Source organism: Balaenoptera acutorostrata, chromosome 6 (assembly GCF_949987535.1).
Source record: "Balaenoptera acutorostrata chromosome 6, mBalAcu1.1, whole genome shotgun sequence".
Classification (NCBI taxonomy): domain Eukaryota; kingdom Metazoa; phylum Chordata; class Mammalia; order Artiodactyla; family Balaenopteridae; genus Balaenoptera; species Balaenoptera acutorostrata.
In genome coordinates this window covers 102682098-102703447 of record NC_080069.1, presented here as the reverse complement: position 1 = coordinate 102703447, position 21350 = coordinate 102682098, and the positions used below count along the sequence as shown (strand labels likewise).

General features: G+C 38.1%; 1 protein-coding gene across 2 annotated transcripts in view; it reads right to left on the bottom strand.

The window, feature by feature from the left end:
- MUSK (muscle associated receptor tyrosine kinase) overlaps positions 1-21350 on the bottom strand; it is a 95487-nt gene that overhangs the window by 35154 nt on the left and 38983 nt on the right. Inside the window, exons 6-7 of one of the 2 annotated variants that reach the window (XM_057549277.1) lie at positions 13025-13054; positions 5150-5274 (exon numbers count right to left, since the gene is read on the bottom strand). In XM_057549277.1, the coding sequence (XP_057405260.1) occupies positions 5150-5274; positions 13025-13054 (155 nt within the window). The remainder of the gene's footprint in view (positions 1-5149; positions 5275-13024; positions 13055-21350) is intronic. The other variant, XM_057549278.1, reaches the window with a different exon arrangement.

The following is a 21350-nucleotide window of genomic DNA, read 5'->3' as shown; positions in this document are numbered from 1 at the left end:
TGAGCATCAATTTACCTTAACTGGGGAAACATCCCAGGTCAGATCAAGTATTGTGGCACTTTCCCCAGATAAGCAGCCTGGACTCTATGAGAAATTGACAAGGCAGAGAGAAAAGTATCTTTAAGAGACATACATGCAGTTGGGAATTCAAACCGAATTCATCATTATCATATTTATCAGAGGTGCAAGTTCTTATGGATTTGAGTGTCCAAGTTAGATGGAAAGGATTGAACAATTTGAAATATAATTTAAAAAAAATTTATTGGAGTATAGTTGATTTACAATGTTCTGTTAGTTTCAGGTGTAAAGCAAAGTGATTCAGTTATACATATATTCATTCTTTTTCAGATTCTTTTCCCATATAGATTCTTACAGAATATTGATTAGAGTTCCCTGTGTTATATAGTAGGTGCTTTTTGGTGAAATACAATTTTGGACTCTCCCTGAATTTTAATACAAAGCAACAATGAGAAAAAAGCTAAAGACCTCAAACCTCTGTCAGTCAGTATGCCTTATGCTCTCAGGATATTTTGTTTATAAATATAATCCCTTTCCAGTTTATATATGTGAAATCTGTAGAACAATTACCTTCCTCCTTTGCAAAGTTCGTTCCCTCTTTCAAGAAGCAGGTCTGTACCATCAGTGCCTGGGAGACAACTCAGAAACGAGTAATCCCCCAAATGCTGCCTAAACTCCCACGATTTTCATGTTCACACCTAAGAAAGTCACTCCTCAAGGTCACTGAAAACATTCTTGGGAGGAAAGAGAAGTGAGTTTTAAACCGCCTGACCTCTCTTCTCCTGGACGTCATCCAGGTGCTGACATAGTTCAGCGAGTAGACCAGCAAGTTCTGAGGCTCATTGCCTGATTATTATGTGATTCCTATGAGCTTTTCCTCCTGTTTCCAGAGGCCTGGCTTGATCCAGTTTGTGACTCACGCACAGCAGGCCTTGTTAGTCATCGTTTTAATTTGTTTTTCTTTCTTCATGGGGCAGCCTGACCAACAGTTTAGTATTTTTGATGACCTAAAATTCAAAACAGCCCTTTGCCCCGCATTTTGATCGTTTTGCTCTTCAGGTTTAAAAGCTCAAAATGATGAGTTCAGATTATTCCTGGGCGCTTTGACCAAGGTATGCTGAGGCGAAGCTGAGGACTTAATTGAGGTGACTCTATCTGGTATTAGAGTAAATATGGTATTTCTCCAAGTCACCCAGGCATACTGACCTGAAAGAGCTGGATAAACAGCTCTCTGCTCTATGTGTGGTGTTGGGACAGTGACCTCAAATGAGGCCATCGAACAGGAACTCTATTAAATAGGCATATTAGTTCACACCTGATTTATCGTAAGTAAACGCCTTCTGAGCGAGGCAATATAGGTGGAATATATTTTACATATCGTTAATATATTAATAATGCTGTTTGGAGAGAATCTATCCCGAGTTATGGATAATCCCACAACTTCATCATGATTTGACCTCAACATAGAGAAACCTCTGAATGGTATTCTGGCTTCTATGACCTTGTCTTGCAAATAGTCCCAGCTGGCTAGGATTGTCTCAGGGACCTTTAGGATGTGGCCCAATATGGTCCATGTTTAGGGAGTTGTAATAGTGTCTGTCTATGTATCATAGAAAAAGGAACAATTGAGAAAATTTCCCATGCTGTTTTTGATCAACATAGCTATGAATATTGACCTCTTTCGATCTGGCTGCTGAAATATTCAACTTAATATATTCCACTTGATATATGTAATTATCTTGGTTTACCAAGTTAGTGAGAGAAGATGTTTCCAAAGCTCGTGTCCTTTAAACCAAAAAACTGCCTCTTAAAAATATGTATAGGGACATCCCTGGTGGTGCCGTGGTTGGGAGTCTGCCTGCCAATGCAGGGGACATGGGTTCGAGCCCTGGTCTGGGAAGATCCCACGTGCCGTGGAGCAACTAAGCCCGTGCACCACAACTACTGATCCTGCGCTCTAGAGCCCATGAGCCACAACTACTGAGCCCTCGTGCCACAACTACTGGAGCCCGCGCACCTAGAGCCCGTGCTCCGCAACAAGAGAAGCCACCGCAATGAGCAGCCCGGGCACCACAACGAAGAGTAGCCCCTGCTCGCCGCAACTAGAGAAAGCCCGCGCGCAGCAACAAAGACCCAATGCAGCCAAAAATAAATAAACATATAAATTTTTAAAAATACGTATGATATATAGGTGAGCCTCCCTTTAAGGAAATTCAAAAACCGCAATCTTCAACACAGATGATTTGGCTATTTATTTTATAAAATTCTTCTAATAAGTTAAAATGATTCAACTTTTAACATATTTTAGGAACTATATTGATTGGACAAAGCAAGAGAGATGTGCAAATTTTCTACATTTTTTATTTGAATGCCAAAATAATAAATAGAGAGATGGGTATAACTTTAAATAAATCTGGTTATCAAAATATAAGGATATTTTCTTTTAGAAAAGTCAACTCTGCTGTAGCCACACCAAACTATTATTTCCAAAGTTGTAAAACAAAAGTGATATTACTGCTCACTCTGAGTTCATCTAAGACTACAAATTTTCATGAAAAATGAATGATACTTCCATAGGATAAAAGCAGAAGAGTTCTTGATGGCTTTGGGGTAAGTTGCTTGCTTTTCTCTTGTTCTTTGGCTGTAATCATTCAGGGTTTTAGTTTATTGGCATGTTCATGGAGGAGGAGAAAAGGAGCATTCACATCTTTTAAAGTACTCATTGTACTTGGTAGTGTGTTATGAAGTTAGTTCACTGGCTTATAATTAGTGAAAAGCCACAGGTGAAATTCTGTTTTATTCTGTGTCAAATAGCTCCCAACTCTGCATTTGTCTTAATCCCGCCCACCCAGAATGATACCAGGGCTTTGGCCCTTCCCTGTTCTCCTCAATAGACTTTTCTGGTTGGCTACTCGTCCAACATTAAACGCCTGCAGTTGCCTCCAGTTCCTGTGATTTGCATCAGCACGGGGCAGTCATCTCGATTTCTATTTGGACTTGGATTGTAGCACCAAGAACAAGACTTGGCTGTAAGAGTAACACTCTCTCTGACCATGAGAACTGCAGATGGCCTTTTGCTTTCTTCCTGGAAGAAAGTTACCATTCGTTTATGTCATTCCTGTTTTAGAATCTCTGGCGAAGAATCCAGTTTGCTTTCTGTTTTTTTGTGAATCACATCTTGAAAGATGAAGTTGGAGTCTCAATAAGACCAAAACTAACTCTAACCATTGGCTTTTTTTATTACTCCTCAACTCCAACAGAGAATAATCATATATGTTCCAGTTCTAAACTCATAGGAGCCTTTTTTTTTTTTTTAATGTCTTAGGTTTTTTTTTTTTTAATTTATTTTTGGCCGCGTTGGGTCTTAGTTTCTGTGTGAGGGCTTTCTCTAGTTGCGGCGAGCAGGGGCCACTCTTCATCGCGGTGTGCGGGCCTCTCACTATCGCGGCCTCTCTTGTTGCTGAGCACAGGCTCCAGACGCGCAGGCTCAGTAGTTGTGGCTCACGGGCCCAGTTGCTCCGCGGCATGTGGGATCTTCCCAGACCAGGGCTCGAACCCGTGTCCCCTGCATTGGCAGGCGGATTCTCAACCACTGCACCACCAGGGAAGCCCCCATAGGAGCCTTTTGAAAACACTGAATTTTTTAAAAGCCTATGTCTTTCCATTTTCTGTATTAACTGTTTTCACAGAGTTTAGGACAAATTAATAAAGTCATATTGTCAGTTCCCCAGTTTTCTTAGGGCATCTCTTTACACTACTTTGAGAGGCTTAAGACAACTCCTACAGCTTCGTGGAAAAGCCACAAAACATACTGCCAAATAAGATGTGAATTTTAAATGGCACCTAAAATTTAATTCGAGAGCTAAAGAAGAACAAGACTACAAGTTACTTTACTATAACAAGTTTAAGGCAGTCTAAGGTTAGTAGTAGCCCCTGGTCCCTAGCAGAAACAAACAAAAATTCTCTGGAGAAAAGAACCTTTATCTAGACCTCAAATTAATCTCTGACATTTTTTTTTTCTCAAAACAATGAACAGCAGGTAGTCAAAGATAACTAGGCATACAAGGAAACAAAACACAATGAAAGAGTCAGCAGGAAAACAGACGACAGAAACAGACCTACAATGGCATCCCGTCTCACTCAAATAAAGCCAAATTGTATCAATTGACCTATATAAGCCTATAGGACCTACAACCCCTATGCACACCCCTTACCTCTTTCCTCTTTGCTCACTCACCTCTAGCCACACTGACCTACTGACTGTTCCTCTGACATACCAGGTGCACCTTTATCTCAGTGACTTTGCTTGGTTATCACCCCCCATTATCTACATAGCCTCCTCCTTCAGCTCTTTCAGATCTTTGCTCAAGTATCTCCATCTTAATAAGGCTTCTCTGACCACTTTATTGAAAATGGAATCTTTCCCCTGAGATTGTATTTTCTCATTTTCCTGCTTTATTTTTCTCCATGGCATTTGACACTATGCACATAGACTATAGATTCTCCCATCTGCTTATTTTATTGTTTGTTTTTCCCCATCACAATGTAAGCAACTTGAGAGCAGGAAACTTTACCTGTTTTGGTTATGCCTGTATCCACAATGTCTAAAATAATGCCTGATGCCCAGGAGATGCTCAATAATATTTGTAGAATGAATAAATGAATGTTTTTATGTAAAGTGCTTAGAACAGGGCCTGGTCATAGCAACCACATACTATATATTAGTTATTATTACCAGTATTAGAAATGAAAAGAAAATTCTGTTGCACTAACAGACATGGGTTCTAATTCTGGATTACTTTTCATCAAAGTAGGCTCCAACAGTGAACTAATTCTTAAACTGATGAGTTTTGTGTGGGAAGGAATTAATACCACTTTCCTTTTACACAAAAGCATAAAGAATGAATTTGACTTTCTACTATCCCCATGATACAAGGAAAGAAGTAAACCTATGGAGTTCAGTCTCTAAGGCAGTGACTTCTAGGATGAAAATATTGGAAGGCTTTGAAAAATGGAGATGCAGGTGGGACCAACGACAGAGGTCAAGGTAACTCTACAAATAAGTGGTCTGCCCTGAAATTCACCACCAGTGCGTCTTCCCCAGGCAAGTTTCCATGTAGTTGGCACTCACAGCGTTTCCATTTTCAATCCAGGTGATGGTGGGGACAGGGATGCCTGTTGCTATACAGCGCAGGGTCACAAAGGAGCCAAAGGTGACATTGTGGGATTCAGGAGGCCGCAGGATTCTGGCAAAAACTGTTAGGAAAACAGAAGTGGTGAGTGACTCTCCTACAGGGAATAGTCAAGCTGGAGTGGTCTTTAAGAAATGCAAATCAGATCATGTTCTCCTGTGAAGGATCCTCCATGTTCCCTCTGTCTTAAGGATAATATCAAATGCTATGCCCTGGCTTCTAAGCCATTTATGCTATGACCCTATGCTTCTCACCGCTCCAGAATACACCAAGCTTGTTCCCAACTTAAGAGATGCCCATGCCATCCTTCAGCCTAGAGCACTCATCCCATAGATCTTCATGTGGTGGTTTCCTTGTATCATCTAAGTCTCTGTTTAAGTGACACTTTCTCAGAAAGGGCCTCCTTGACCACCCAACGTAAAGTCTAACCTTCCCCCCATTCGCTTTTTCATCATCCTGTTTCATTGTCTTTATAGACCTTACCCCTATCTGAAGTTATTTATTTTTTTGTCTATTGTCTGTCTCCCCGCAGCAGACCGTGAGTCCTCAGCAACCAAAACCCTTGCCTGTTTTGTTCAGTACCTAGGAGAGTGCCTACCAAAGTAATAATATTTAATTGAATTAATGAACTAATTAATTAATGCTTTACATCTTCAACTGTATCATAGTGGGAGGACAGACAAAATCTGTCCAACTTTTCAGAGAATGAGATGCACATACAGGGTCAAAAAGAAAAGGAATATTTTAGACAAAAGTGGGCAGGAGAATGGGTAATTTATATTCTTTTCTGAGGCTGAATCCCCACTAACTAGATAAGAGGAAGTTCTTCTGGTGTGAAAAGAAATTTTACCTTTAATTGAAGAGTGGAGATGAGGTTTAGAATGTACAAAAAATTGAAGGGTACTTAGAATCACAGAATCACTAATCTTGGAAGAGACTTCAGAGATCAACTAGATTTCTCCTCTTATTAAATAGATGTAGAAACCAAATCCCAGGTAATTTAAGTTTCTTCCCCAAAGTAATAAAACTGATGGGTGAGAAACCTGAGTTCAAGTCCTCTGACTTCAATCCAGTGTTCTTTAGACCATTATGGAATCCTTTTAATTGCCCATTCACTGCAAACATGATTTTTTTTTTTTTTTTGCTCTTGCCTTTTGTTTTCTGGGACTTAAACACAGAACATAATATTAGACTATGAAATTCCAGTTAACACCAGGCTTTGATGCTTAGTTCTTCTAAAACTGTGAAATTTGTGGAGTCTGTATTCGAAAGGAAAGTACAGAAGAGATAGTATATATTAGACAGGAGATGTACAGACCAAGGCTAGATCAAATTCAGCTGTATTAGAAGTTAGTCTGATTTCTGAATACCTTTTTAAAAGGGTTACATAATTCAAGGAGATATAGGAGGATATGATTTGTTTGACAGTTGTTTGCTTTTTGCAAGTTCTAATTCCAGATTTGCAGGTTCAGATGAACTCACCTTTCTTTTTTTTTTAGAGAGAGATGGCAATTGGACCTTGTATTTTCTGATCATGTTTTAGAACATTATAAATTTGAGGAAAATATAAATTTTGTCCTTAACCACAAGAATCGAACGCCCACGATCTATTGATCATCTTCTTTTTTTTAAACATCTTTATTGGAGTATAATTGCTTTACACTGTTGTGTTAGTTTCTGCTGTATAACAAAGTGAATCAGCTATACGTATACATATATCCCCATATCCCCTCCCTCTTGCGTCTCCCTCCCACCCTCCCTATCCCACCCCTCTAGGTGGTCACAGAGCACCAAGCTGATCTCCCTGTGCTATGCGGCTGCTTCCCACTAGCTATCTATTTTACATTTGGTGGTGTATATATGTCGATGCTACTCTCTCACTTCGTCCCAGCTTACCCTTTCCCCTCCCCCTGTCCTCAAGTCCGTTTTCTACATCTGTGTCTTTATTCCTGTCCTGCCCCTAGGTTCATCAGAATCATTTTTTTTTTGGATTCCTTATATATGTGTTAGCATACGGTATTAGTTTTTCTCTTCCTGACTTACTTCACTCTGTATGACAGACTCTAGGTCCATCCACCTCACTACAAATAGCTCAATTTCGTTTCCTTTTATGGCTGAGTAATATTCCATTGTATATATGTGCCACATCTTCTTTATCCATTCATCTGTCGATGGACACTTAGGGTGCTTCCATGTCCTGGCTATTGTAAATAGTGCTGCAATGAACATTGGGGTGCATGTGTCTTTTTGAATTATGGTTTTCTCAGGGTATATGCCCAGTAGTGGGATTGCTGGGTCATATGGTAGTTCTATTTTTAGTTTTTTAAGGAACCTCCATACTGTTCTCCATAGTGGCTGTATTAATTTACATTCCCACCAACAGTGCAAGAGGGTTCCCTTTTCTCCACACTCTCTCCAGCATTTATTGTTTGTAGATTTTTTGATGATGGCCATCCTGACTAGTGTGAGGTGATACCTCACTGTGGTTTTCATTTGCATTTCTGACCTAAATATACATTTCTCTAAAGATATACAGATTGCCAACAAACACATGAAAGAATGCTCAACATCACTAAGCTCACCTTTCTATTTTTTGATATTGAGGACTCTAAGAGGTGGAATCTAGAAGAGCATGCTAGAAATACACATGTTGGACCCTAAAGCCAGGAGAAAGAAAAAGGAAGGAAGGTGCCAACTTCAAGGCAAAAGTGTGAAAAAAAAAAAAAAGTGGATTTAATGTTTAAAAGGAAGCTGAATTTTCCCCCCTGCCCCAAATAAACACAAAATTGAGACTGATTTGAAGTAAGTCCTGGGGTCTAATTACCAATATACAAAAGAATAGAGGATTGAGGAACATGTTAAACAACATTATAAGGATACAATTCAATCATATCCCAAATATAGACAATTGAACAGGGCAAGTTATTTTGTTTCCTCACCAAATAAATAACATTGGGGGGAAAAAAGAAAAAGAGGGAACTATTATAGATTGAGAAAGACTTAAGAGGCATAGCCCTAAATGTAATGTGTGAATTCTCATTTGGATTCTTATGCAACAAATCAGATGTAAAAAGAAGTTTTTTGAGACAATCAAATAAAAATTGCACTGTCCTGGTAGTAAATGGTATTAAGAAATTAGTGCTAACTGGGGATGGATGGGGTAATGAAAATGGTAATGTGACTGCGTTAAAAAGCCTTAAAGTACACATGGACTGATTGAATTCATGTCTGGGATTTGCTTTAAAATAAACCAGCAGCAATAAAATGGTACTGGGTTAGGTAAAACAAAAATGGTAGACTATTGATCATTGTTGCTGTTGGGTGATGGGAACATGGGAGTTTACTATTAATATATTACTGTACCTACTTTTTTGTAAGATTGAAAAGTTTTAACATTAAAAAGTTTAAAAATTGCAGTAGAGCCTACTCTACAGCTCCAGAGAAACATGCAATGGGACACATACCTCTTTTGCCATTGAAATAGCATAAGGTACTAGAAAACCTAAAACCTGAAGAAGGGTAAGGTTCTGAGGAAAAACATTTATCAGAGATGTCAGTCCTAAGAGTTCAGAAATAACCACAACCGTTTTAGATCAGAGCTCTGTGGGGGATGATTCCAAATTGAAACAAAATGTGGGACTCAGGGAAAATTTTCCCTAGCAGGCAATAGTTATAACCTGAAAAATTCCATAGCAAGAGGAATAGCAGTCATTATGGTGGTCAGCAGGGTCAGCTCCAAGAGCGAGTGACCTGTGTAGTCCCCCAGGGCACCATGCTTAGAGGGCCCCATGCTTCGTTTATTTTTCTGCTGCCTGTGCCTTGAAATTATAAGTGGTTTTTGAACTAGGGGCCCTCACTGGCATTTGCACCTGGTCCACAAATTATGGAGTCAGTCCTGAGAGCCTGGCGGTGAGAGCTAAAACTGCCTTCTTAAAATAGGGGTGAAGGCTGCACCTCTGTTGGCGTTCCAGAAAAACAAGGCTCCAAGGTGAAATGGAAAATTAAAAAGTTGCAAAATGCTGGATGGGTCCGAAGGAAGTGTCAATCAAGACTAGAAGACAGAGGCTGTCCCCATTGGAAAGTCTAAATTTCTCAAGAAGACAAGCCAGCTAGGAGGCAGTGTACATTTCTTCCAGAGCGACAAACATGGTACCCCATCTGAACACCTGATAGGAGATTTCTCCCAACTTAGTCTAAGTTCACAGGTTGTGGACCCTTGACAACTAACACAGAGTGACTGGCATCCGAGCGAGGGTACACCCAGGGATTCTTTTCCTTCTGATGTTTTCTGGCAACAATAATGGAGACCTAGATTGCACAACATAATTGAGTCCACATTCATCATTTGGCTGAAATAACTCTTGTAGGAGTTGGGGCTATACTTGTGTGTCCAGAATTTTTTGAATTTGAGTCTACTGCAATGATCATTTTATGGGTCCCACTGCCTTCGAGAATCTGGGAAAAAAAGCAGGATCCTTGAAAGATTGAGAGTGGGTTTAATTCAATTCCATGAATGCTGGAAAAGTGTAGACAGCAGCTGCTGAAGATGACAATAGTCAGTGTGCCCTTAAACCTGAATGAGAGCCTTCTGGCTGAAGATGAGAAGCATAAGAAACTGGAAAACTATGAAATCTAGATTGTTTTTTTCTGCTTTACTTTACAAAGGCAAGAATTTTCATTTGGGGACTTTAAATTCTTCCTGGAATTTAATAATAAGGGAGGGTTTGTTTATTTATTTATTTATTTTGTAATTTATGGCTTTTTCTCTTCTTTTGGCTGGCGTTACATTATTTGGAATATCATTTGGGCTCATTGCAAAACCTCTGATGATCCATATTGCACAACACAGTTAAGAATTATGTGCGATGGTAACTAAAACAGAGTCCATCATTGTTCTAGAGGTCAACGTAGCCTTGGAGTTAATTTAATTAATGTGCTGCTCTGTCCCATATCAGAACCTTCTGGGAGGTCCAGTGGGGCACAGGAGGGTACAGAAAGGAGCACCATTGGCATTGCAGGTGGCTTCATGAATGTAGGGTCGTGCTGACAACCTGCTGGTCTCCTGCTCCAAGGGGGCAGATATACCCTTGGCTGATCATGGGTTTCATTGTAAAGTCTGATGGGTTAAGAGAAAAAAAAAAAAGGCCAGGAAATAAAGGGAAGCTGGTCTCTCCTGCCCTCCCACATTCTTGCCAAAAGATAAAATAGAAACTTGACTCTTTTTTCAGTATTGAAAGATAGCTTACACCTTTCCTGCCAGTTTCCCTCCCTCAAAGAAGGTTGCAAATGTCTTTTGGGTTTTGACTCAGATGTCTTCTCATAATGCTTTCTCGACACATCCCCCTCACACCATGTCATAAGTATTGATTTGTTTGTTTGTTGTTTGGCTGTCTCTTCTCCTGGAATGTAAGCATCAGAAGGGCAAAGCTTGCTTTGTTCATTAACACAAGCTGATTGATAGATAGACAGATCATTGGTCGGTTCATTGATCAATCGATCCAGAGCCCTGCATGGTACATGGTAGGCACTCAATAGATATTTGTTGAATGAGTGAATGAGTGACTCCTCTGATTGGTGAGATTGGGGAAAAGTGCTTGTATATATGATGAGTATCTCAATCCTCTCTGGGCCATCTTTCTGCCAGCTACCCAGCAAACAAGAAGGGTATGGGGTAATATGCAGTAGGTACGTTCTCCAGGTCAGGACTTCTCCATCCTACGACTCCAGGTGAAAGGTGGAGGTGTGGGGAGGAATCAGTAGATCACTTGACTCTAATTCTTGGATGAAGGGAGAGGAAGCTTTATTTTTCAATCCAGCTTTATCAGCAATAAAGCTAATATTTTTATACCCATCAGTATTTGTTACCAGTTCCAAGCATAAAAGGTGAAGGGATGGAGAAGGAAATTTCACCACATTTATCAAACATTAAAAACAATAAAGCCAGTTGCCATTAAAAATAAATGCCAGACTGCCCCATGGATAACAGTATACCTGTAATAATAAACTTAATCATAGTTCAATAATAAACTCCCATTGTTTTAGCAGTAGCCACAAACTGAAAATTCGTTCTAAGTCATCCATTTTAAAAGTAATGTGATAGGTTTAATTTCAAATAAATGTCCCTTGAATATCCCTATTTTACCTTTTATTTGCATGAAAGACAATATAAAAGTGTTTTTGTTGCATAAACAAGCTGTTTAATAGAAGGGGCATGACATTACTGAGTAATTTGGAAAATGTTTACAATTGTTTTGATGTGGATTTTTAAAGAAAAAAATTATCCAACTCTTCTTTCTACAAATAGTTTTATCCATCATTCTCCAATTCACTGTGAGCTGTTTCTGACTTGCTTTCCTACGGGCAAGCACGTTATTGTTCATCTGCAACATGTAAAATAGACACGGGCAATCTATTTATCCCTGGGTTTTCTCTCATGGTATCTAGTCCTGAGTTTTGGGCTTTACTTTCTCTGGGGTAAGTTTACAATACTAACTGCAGGTTGAGAATCCTGTATCCAAAATTGGACTTAAGCAGCCAGTGATTCCAAAGTTCTGTATAATATAACCGTATTGTATTCCCATTTCCTTTCTCTCTCTGTTTCTTTTCTTTTCCTTCCTTCCCTCCCTCCTTCCCCCCCCCCCACCGCCCCATCTTTCTCGTTCCATTTTTCAAAGCACTTTCAGATATAAAAGTTTATTATTGGTTGTCATTTTAAGGGGTAATCTGAATTTGTAATAAGGAAGTAGGGCCATTATACACTCTGAAATTTCCCTGGTGGGGTAATGGAAAGCCTAACAGGTGGGGGACCCAAGTTAAATCCTGAAATTAATAAGCAGTTTGGCTTGAGATGAATTGCCTCTCTTTTCTTGGTAAGCGAGTAGGACCAGAAGAATACTGAAGTCCCTTATAAATTCTATTTCTGAGCAATTATTTCAAAGGACACAAGAAGTTTGCATGAATTTTTTCTTTCGTTCTTTTCCTTCTTTCTAATTTTCTAGCTTCTCTTAAAGAGGTCTTTGAGGCTACTTGATTCAAACCAGCACTGACAGGAGTAAATTGAAAACAAGCAAAAACAAAAACTAAAAAACAAATAAACAAACCCCCCCAAAACCACACAGGAGCAGGTGAAATAATTTTATCTAAATTTAGTTATAAGCAGCCTGATATTTAGAAATAGGAAGACATCTCGGATACCTTATTTGAAATACTAAGATAAGGAGGTGCTGTTTCAAAGAATACCACCCTAGGGTTTATTCCTAGAGCCAAACTGTATTATATGAGAACTTGTGAATTTCATCCAAAATATACAAAAGTTAGATTAGAACAGTTTGATTGATTTGGTTTGGTTTGGAGCAGTTGCATAATCCTTGTCCACTTCAAGTAATGACAGTAAAAACCTAGGCTGGCACCTTGACATTTTTACAAGTCTCCAAAGATTGCGACACCCTCACCTCCTGTCCCCCCAAGGCTTTTGGTCAGAGGATCTTTCTATTCCAATCTATGTGAGATTTATATTCTCATGCTGATTTACGTCATTTCATTTTGTTTGCATTTTCAGAGTTTGGGGTACAAAGTTTAAACATTTCTGTTGATTCAAACTTTTCTTAATAAAAGTAAATGCTCAATAACTGTATTATGTAATAAGGCAGCCCATCTAATAACACTGTTAAATGCTGAATTAATATTCCCCGTACATCGTTGGTTATTTCCTTACAAAATCATGGCACTCAGAGTTGTTTACAAGGTCAGAGAAATAAACAATGGAATCGAACCATACATTTAAAAAGAAGCAGTGCAGAAAGCAAAAAAAATACCTTTAGTATCTTGCTCAGGTTCACTCTCTTCTATTAATAGAAACAAGACAAACAAACAAACACAAAGAAAAACAACGCATCATGAAAAGGGAAATCTTTGAGCACAGAAACAGCACTGTAAAGATGAATTAGAATCTGCTTGTTTCGTATCTCAATGAGAGACAAATGCAATCAAGTGAAACTGCTGACCTTTTAAAAGCAAACTACTAAATGACATAAAATTTCAAATCATTACTTTTAGTCAGGCAGTGTTACACAGAAAATGAGCTACAGCATATCCCAACAACACAGCTCATTCATGCATTTTTATTGCGATGTTGACAATTACCCTTTCTTTCAAGGCCACAGACTGTCTACTCTTCTGATAATAGTAGTAGTGATTGTGCTTCTCCTTGTCAGCGGGGCTTCTCCGCTTACGAGGCCCTGCTGTGAAGTCAGTGATGTTGAATCTGGGATCTCAGCTATCATTTCTATGGTAATAGACTCATGTTGTGGTAAACAGAGGATTAGGGGGTGTCTGCAGAACAGAGCCTACAACCAACAGAGATTCTCTCCTCTGTATCAATTCCCAGAGGCTGCTCAGAGAGCAGAGAGGAGCAAGTCATTCTCTTTCAGGAAAAAAACCAGTAAAGCAAGCTACAAAGAAAAATATAAAAATATCTAAATTGGGTATACGGAATTGAGAATTTTTAGAATTTTAAAAATCCTAGAAAAGAGACAACCACCAAATTAATTGTTCCAAAATGTTTAATACAACCATATCAGATGTAGAGCCCACATGAAGCTCTATTTTTCTATCATGAAGATTTATTTTTTCATGTCAATTTAGACCTTTCTTTGTTTTTTAAAAAATATTTTAATTTTATTGGGGTATAGTTAGAATAGACCTTTCTTTGAATTAGTGATAAGCCAAGTACAATATTTGTTTTTAGTATAAAATGGCAATGCTCTTGTTAACTACTTTTAATGATAAGAATACATTGGTATAATTCTTTACAGATTATGGAGACTTTCACACACATTGTACATTATCTCACTTAACCCTCACCATATCTCTGTGATTGTACATGATTGATATTATTCAGCCCATTTTCCAGACAAGGAATCTGAGGCTCACAGATTTGCTGCAGATGCAGAGCCAGAAATGCCACTCCAACTTTCAGACACCAAATCTTCTGTTCTAACCTAGCATCACAGTGAGAAGGCCTCATTTTGGTACTTAATACCCAATACTCTTAAATTTAAGTGAACATATAATTTCCCAGTTAGATTTTACTCTGACCTTTCCCTACCTCCACCAATCAAGTCCGTGGCACATTCTCATTTTATTTTTTTAAGTATCAAGGTCATGTTGGCTAAAAATGAGTTTTTTCCCATGCTAAAAACTGGTCATCTGGACACTTGAAAACTGCAGAGATTCCCTGTTTGCCACACAGACCTTAATCAGAAGAAATAAATAAAGGTCCATAGTTGGACCAGATTGGACCTGAAAAATTATATTTGAATGCCTTTGGGCTGGGCATGTCTTTCTAGTTCGTCAGCACAATTGTGCTTATTTCTAAGCTTAGAAAAAAACCTTTTTTTTTTTTTTTCACCAGCCAAATAACTATTTATGAGTGCCTGAGATGGGCAAGGGACTTCTCTGGGAATATTAAGTGTCTTTATTACCTGGCTGCTATACCTCCAAAATTTTGTTCCACTAAAGTTGAAGGGTCTTAGTAAGTTTTGAGAACTTTATTTACTCATCTCTTACACTACTCTCACTAGGATTCTAGAGCAAGTACAGGTAAATCCTCAGTCTCCTTTTAATTTTACACCAGTGATCTTTTACTGGGCTGTATTTTAAAGTAGACTCTGAGGGCAATGCTGATTTTCCTTTGCCATCTTTCACCGTGTTGTTACTATTGTTATTATTGTTCATTTTACTTGATTTGTTTGGAATTGGAAGCAGTTTTGAACTAATGCACCCATTTCCTCCACTGCAGATATGTAGAACCAACTCGGAAGATGAAAGAATGTCTAAGATTTGCCATTTTCCTAGGAGGAGGTCTGGAAGTTCCACCAGAAATTATACTTTCATATATAGACTCTCAAAATTTTTTTCTACACACAAATGCAAATATGCATCTTTATATATACATATTTACATATGCTTATGTGTTAATATACACATTCACATTCACACACATGCACATACAATTGAGGTTACTTTAAATTAGAGACAAATATGCAAGAATACCTGCAAACTATTTAAGGTTGAGTACACGCATTCAGTGTATGACATTGTTATTTCAAGGCCAAACTGTAGTCCTAGTTTTTCCGTGTATCCTGCTTGCCTAGCCTACCACGATCCCTCTTGTCTTCTAAACTGATTGCTTTACCTCTTATCAATTTTTACATATTCTGTTTCATGGTCTTTATTCCCACTTAATTGTTAAATTTTCGTTTAATTGCCTTATGTGTACTGCATCAGTCTTGTCTTCCAATGTGATTTGTAATCTTTGGGGGGTGGGGAGTAGGGGGTAGAGGAGGGAATAGCATAGCATACTTTGCTTTTGCCATCTTTTTTCCCCTAAAGTCCAGCACAGTCTCTTGTAGAAGAAGGAAATTCTTTAAAAAAGAGTTGGATAGTGATTCATTTTCCATCTCTGCTTTCTTGGGATTGTTCAGTAGGACATTTAGAACAGAGAATCTGAGACTTCTCATATTGGAATAATCTGAGATAAAATCAACATCCAAGTTAAAGAGGATATCCATCATTTTCTTGAATACTTTGGTTTATGAGGAACTCAGCATTATCATATCAACCCATTTTAAACAACTATGTTTTTAAAATATATACACATATATTCTAAATCAAACTAAAATCAGTCTCCTTATAATCACCCCCCCGCCAAGACCTAGTTCCTACTTCTAGCCACTGGACAAAAATGAAAAAAAAAAAATCCATCAAATATTTTCATTTTTCCAAGCTTGCTAGCCCCAGTTTACCATCCTGACTGCTCACTTTTGAACCACCTCTTATCTTTCCCTCTTTTCGTAATTTATCCTCTTATCTTGTGGTACCAGGAACTAAAACTAACATATACCTAGAGTCTCACAAATTCAAGGAATAGCAAGACTCTTTCTAAATATTCTACCTCTATGAATCTAAATTTGCATAAGTTTTTATTTGCATTCATATAATAAAACAGGTCATTTGTTCCACTGAAAGTCCTGAATACCCAATACTCATTTCTATATTTGCTTTTATTAAGGTCTATCTCCCCAATTTGAATATGTGTGTGTGTGTGTGAGAGTGAGTAAATATGATTTGATTCTAAGGTCAATTAAGTTTTTCCTACTCAGTTCACCATATTAGTTGATGGGAGAAGAAGTTTGGAGGGGAAATGTATTGTTATATGGAAGGAGGGAAAGCCATCAAGGTTCTCTGGCTGGCAGAAATAAAAGGAATATATTTAGTAAAATAATACAGGTCATGTAGATCTTGTAGAAAGAAAGAAATGAAACCAGAGGAGAGAACAGGCAGACCTGTGAGATGGTTTCCATTCTTTTGACTGTAAAAGTGAGGAAAGCCAAGAAGATAATAGGAATTTGGCTATCTAGAGTTGAAGTCTCAATGGAGGCTGAAATAGCACATTCTTTGCTCTTTGTAGGATGGCATCATTTATAATTTTCTTCTTAGGCAATATCTTAAGGAAATCTCTGGTACTCTAAGAAAACCATTCTAGGGCTTTTTCTAAGGACATACTCGGAAATTGGGAAATCAAAATCATATTACTAGAATTGTTTCCTTACAGTTATATATAATACCCTTAAAACAAACCAGGCAAGTGGATCTGGGTTTGAGTCCTCACTCTACTGCTTATTAGCTGTTTGATCTGTGGTATTGCTCAACTTCTGTGAACTTCAGCCTCTTCACGCAGAAAATGTAGGTATCGACTCCCAGCTCATAGAATTATGAAGAAGATGAAGTGAAATGATTTGTACAAACCAGTTAATACAGCAACTAAGACACAGCTAGAAGGTACTGAAGGCTAATTTTGAAGCCATGTCTTCTAGCTCTTTCTTGCTTGCTTGCTTGCTATTTCTATCTCTATGGTATCGCCCTGACTGATGAAAGCTGTTCTTCCAACTGACTTCAGAGGTAGAAGGTTATTTTATTTTATCTTGTTTTTAAATTTCAGTCTGCCTTAGCTGGCTGCATCCCAGATATTGATCATGTTGAATAGCCTTTCTGTAGGTGTTAAAAGCCTGTGCTTAAATCCATTCCTCAATTATCCGAGAAGAATCACTCTAGAAAGAGAAATCCATTCTTCAGGCCCTATTATTAAAACATAGGTGCTAATCAATATTAGATGATTTGACTCCATTCTTAAATAGGCTACATGTGTCTCATATAGCATTGTATTTTAAGAATTATTGAGTCAGAGATTCCTGTTAGCAGACAACCACCACAAAGAACAAAAAAGGTCATTTTAATTTTTAATTTTATACTTAAACAAAATGGCTCAGGAGTGGTTGAAAAGAAATCACAGTGAGGCTCTGTGGTACTTTGTTTCTGAACAGATTCTTCTTTTGTTTTCCAGTCATTAAAAGAAAACCTGACAATAGTGATGATAAACCTAAGTAAATACCTGGTTTTCCTCTCCTGACTTCTTGGTGGCTAAAGCAAAGAAACCCGATCCTGGTGTGCCGCCACTGTTTACATTTCTGTCCCCTTTGAAGCAGAGCAATGCATAAAGAGGTTTATCCACTGTGGCCCCATCTCTGAAGGGATGGGAGCGCAAGTTACTTTAGAAAAACATACATGGTACCCTCACAAACTGTGACTCTCTCCTCCAAGTCAGGCTGGCCTGCCTCTGTGACATCTCAATTCTCTAAAGTGGCTTGGGCTGGGAACATTTCTGTGGCCTTTGAGATAATAACATTTTCCTAGCTTGTAAATATGGATGGTGAATAATGACTGTGAGTAAGACATGTTTACCAAGGAAATCAGACAAGAGCCACACAAAGTTAACTTGTTTTGACTTCAGTCCTCGATGTAGCTACAGCAACTATTAGGAATATTTTTGTTAAAATGGTTCTGAAAATACATTACAAGTTTAACCGTAAGTCAAAAGTTGAATTTCGGTTCTGATTCACTTTTTTCATTCTTAAAAAAATTATCTTCTGGTTTTAATGGGAGGAGATGCTAAACAGCTTGATGATGAGGACGGAAGTCGTTATTAGTTTACGCTTTCAAAAGGTTTTTATTTGGGAATCATTTTAGATTTACAGAAGAGCTGTAAAGGAAGCGTACAAAAGTTCCCAGGTACTCTTCACTCAGTTTCCTCCAATGTTAACACTGTATATAACTACAGTATATTTATCAAAATCTTCGTTTACTTTTAAATGACATTTTGACCTAATCGCATGAAAAGGAAGATACCTGAGCTCTGACAGTAGTCAAAGAAGCTGAAGTTTAATAAGAACCAGCATTTTCAAATTATTTATTTATTTTTTAGCTGAACAGAAATTCTAGCTGGGAAAAGAAACAGGAGTCACAACCTTAATCTTAAGTGACACTGTAATATCCTGGTTGTCTAAAGTGGCTTGGCTCGGGAACATTTCTGTAGCCTTTGAGATGGGATTCTGGATGTTCCAATAGGACCATAGATAGGCCTCCAAACTGTAGGGTCCCATGCTGATGAGATGGTAGATATACACCCATTTTAAAATTATGCCCAAGAAAGATAGCATAGACTGTAAACTCAAATAGCTTGTGAGTCAAATTGCAGCTCCTTCTGGTCTTCATAGCACCTCCAATAGATACTATCCCAAACTCTTTAGTCCATCTTTGACTCCCTGGTTAGGGGTCAGTGTGCCTGTGCTAGCATGATAAATCTGCCTTTTCCCCTCCCTCACTGAGATATGATCTGTACCATGAGCTGCCATTCATCCATCAAAGCCCTGTGGGATCTCACCTCTCTGAAGCTTTCTCTGACCTTTCACTGTCTCCCCTGTCCTGTGCATGTATCCTGCCCAAACTTCTATCATTGCAAATATATTGAACTTTAATTACTGTAATTACTTGTTTGCATGTTCACCTTCCTCACTAAATTTGAAAACTTTTCAAGAAATGAACCATGTCTTATATATCTCTGTAACCTTGGACTTACTTCACTACTTGGAATATAGTAGGCACTCAACAAATGAATAAATTTGAAGCTATCCTAATACTAATGGTGAATAAGCTAAGTTTCTTCTTAAATTTTTAAGCTTCATCTGGAATAAAGATATTCCAGGTAGAAATCCTTAAATCAATGTTTCTCAAAGTGTAGTTCATAGACTACCTATGTAAGGATCATTTGGGAGATTGTTAAAAGGCCTTAACAGAGATGCATCAGATCTGAATCCCTGGGGAATGCAACCTAGAGCTATGCCTTTAAATAAGATCTGTTGGGCACTGATGCTTGGAAACCACTACCTTGGAGGAAGAGTTCCATTAGTCTATCAGCTTTGTTATTTCCATCTCTTTTCATAGAGAATTTTGAAGTGAGTATAATCCATGATGTGACAGTAAATTAAATGAAATAACAACACATTCGTTTTAAGAAAAGGAGACCTCTTGTTGGTTTAGAGTAACGGATACTATGACTAAGCTTCAAACTGAATTCTGAGATACATGCAAGCTCGGGCAAAAAATTAAGTAAAAGAAAATAAAGTACGCAGTTCTCACTACAGGAAGGAGAGCAAAATGGTCTCAAGAGAGACCATTGTTTTCTTCCCAGGCACTAAATTTTTAAAGCAATTTCTCACTTAAGATGTTTTGCAGAGCGGTGAGTGATGGAATGATCAATATTTTCAACAAGATTTTTGGCAAACAGCTATTTCTGTAGTGAATAAAATATGACGTAAGCTTGGGGTATGCACTAAGGTTGCCTCGACTTTCCTGTTTTTATACTTTTTTGGGGGGACAGTTTGATTCTAAACAGCCCATTTCTAGTTTGCCGGTAAAGGCACATCTTCATACAGCTCCTTAGATAAGCATCCTTATATCACTTGTCACAATGGGGCCAAACCAAAGTTATAATCTCTAACAGGTACCAAGAATGCAGGGACGAAGCATTGCTGATTGAGGGTAGATTTATGTTCTTTGGAAGCAAGAGGAGCAGTTGGCAATGCTGACATTCTATTTATGAAATTTGAGAAGCCTAACCAGCAATATTCTCTGGATAGAAGTCATCGAGCTTCGTAACAATGTAAAAAACAGACAACAATACCAACAACAGCCAGTATTTATCAAAGAGCTACCATGTAGACACTGTATATATGCTATCTCAGCCCCTTTTAAGAACTCTATGTTCCAAGTCATATTGCCCCCATTTCACAAAGGGGAAATAGACTTGCAGAGATTAAGTAAATTATCCAACCTCACGTAACTAGTAAGTGGCAGAGTACTGATCTATGTAACATAAACATAGAAAAAGAAAAGACTCAAGAATGGGGTAATGAAAGATGTCCTGGTCTAGGGGTTAAGACATCCAAGCTCTTGGATAACTTAGGCAAAGTAATCATTTTCCTGGTCTCAAGTTTCCTTATCTGAAGACTAAGGGATTGAGCTATAACGTCTAGGGCTCATTTCAGATTTTAAAGTCGATGGTTACTCTTCTGATAGAACCAAAGTTAATAAAACATCAACTCTATTCTAAATAAAAATTTAGTTTTTGCATTGAACTTTATTGCTTCTACCTAAAGGATAAAGATGACACGTGGAGTAAAGAGCTGTACACGTCTTTCCAGTTGCTTAAGTCATGGCTGTCGTTGTACTGAAGTTACTTTAGTCCTAGAACTAACATTGATAACTATTATTTGAGTGATTTCTCTGTTCCAAGCACTCTTCTAAGAGCTTTAAACATGGTATTGAGGTTTATCCTTTTACAACTTATGAGATAGGAAGTATTATTCACCTTATTTTACAGGTAGGGAAACTGAGGCACTAAGAAACGAAGTAACCCACCTGAAGTTAACATAAGTAGTAAGTGGTGGAGCCATGGTTTGAACTTAAGCAGTTGACTCTAGTCTCTGGAGCCCAGGCAGTTTTCTCAAAAATCTAGAGGCCATGTTATTAGCCAGTACATTAAGTTCCTTCCAAAAATTATGCCTTGTATAGTTTATCATTGGTAGAAATAAATATACTAATTAAAATTTGAAAGTCACATATTTGATCTCTGAAGGAAACAGGTGAATGTACTATTTGAATTCCATATTGCCATAGAGTTCTGATAGCTTTCTGTGATACCTTTGCATGATTCAAAATAGCTGCATTTTGAAATTAAGCCCA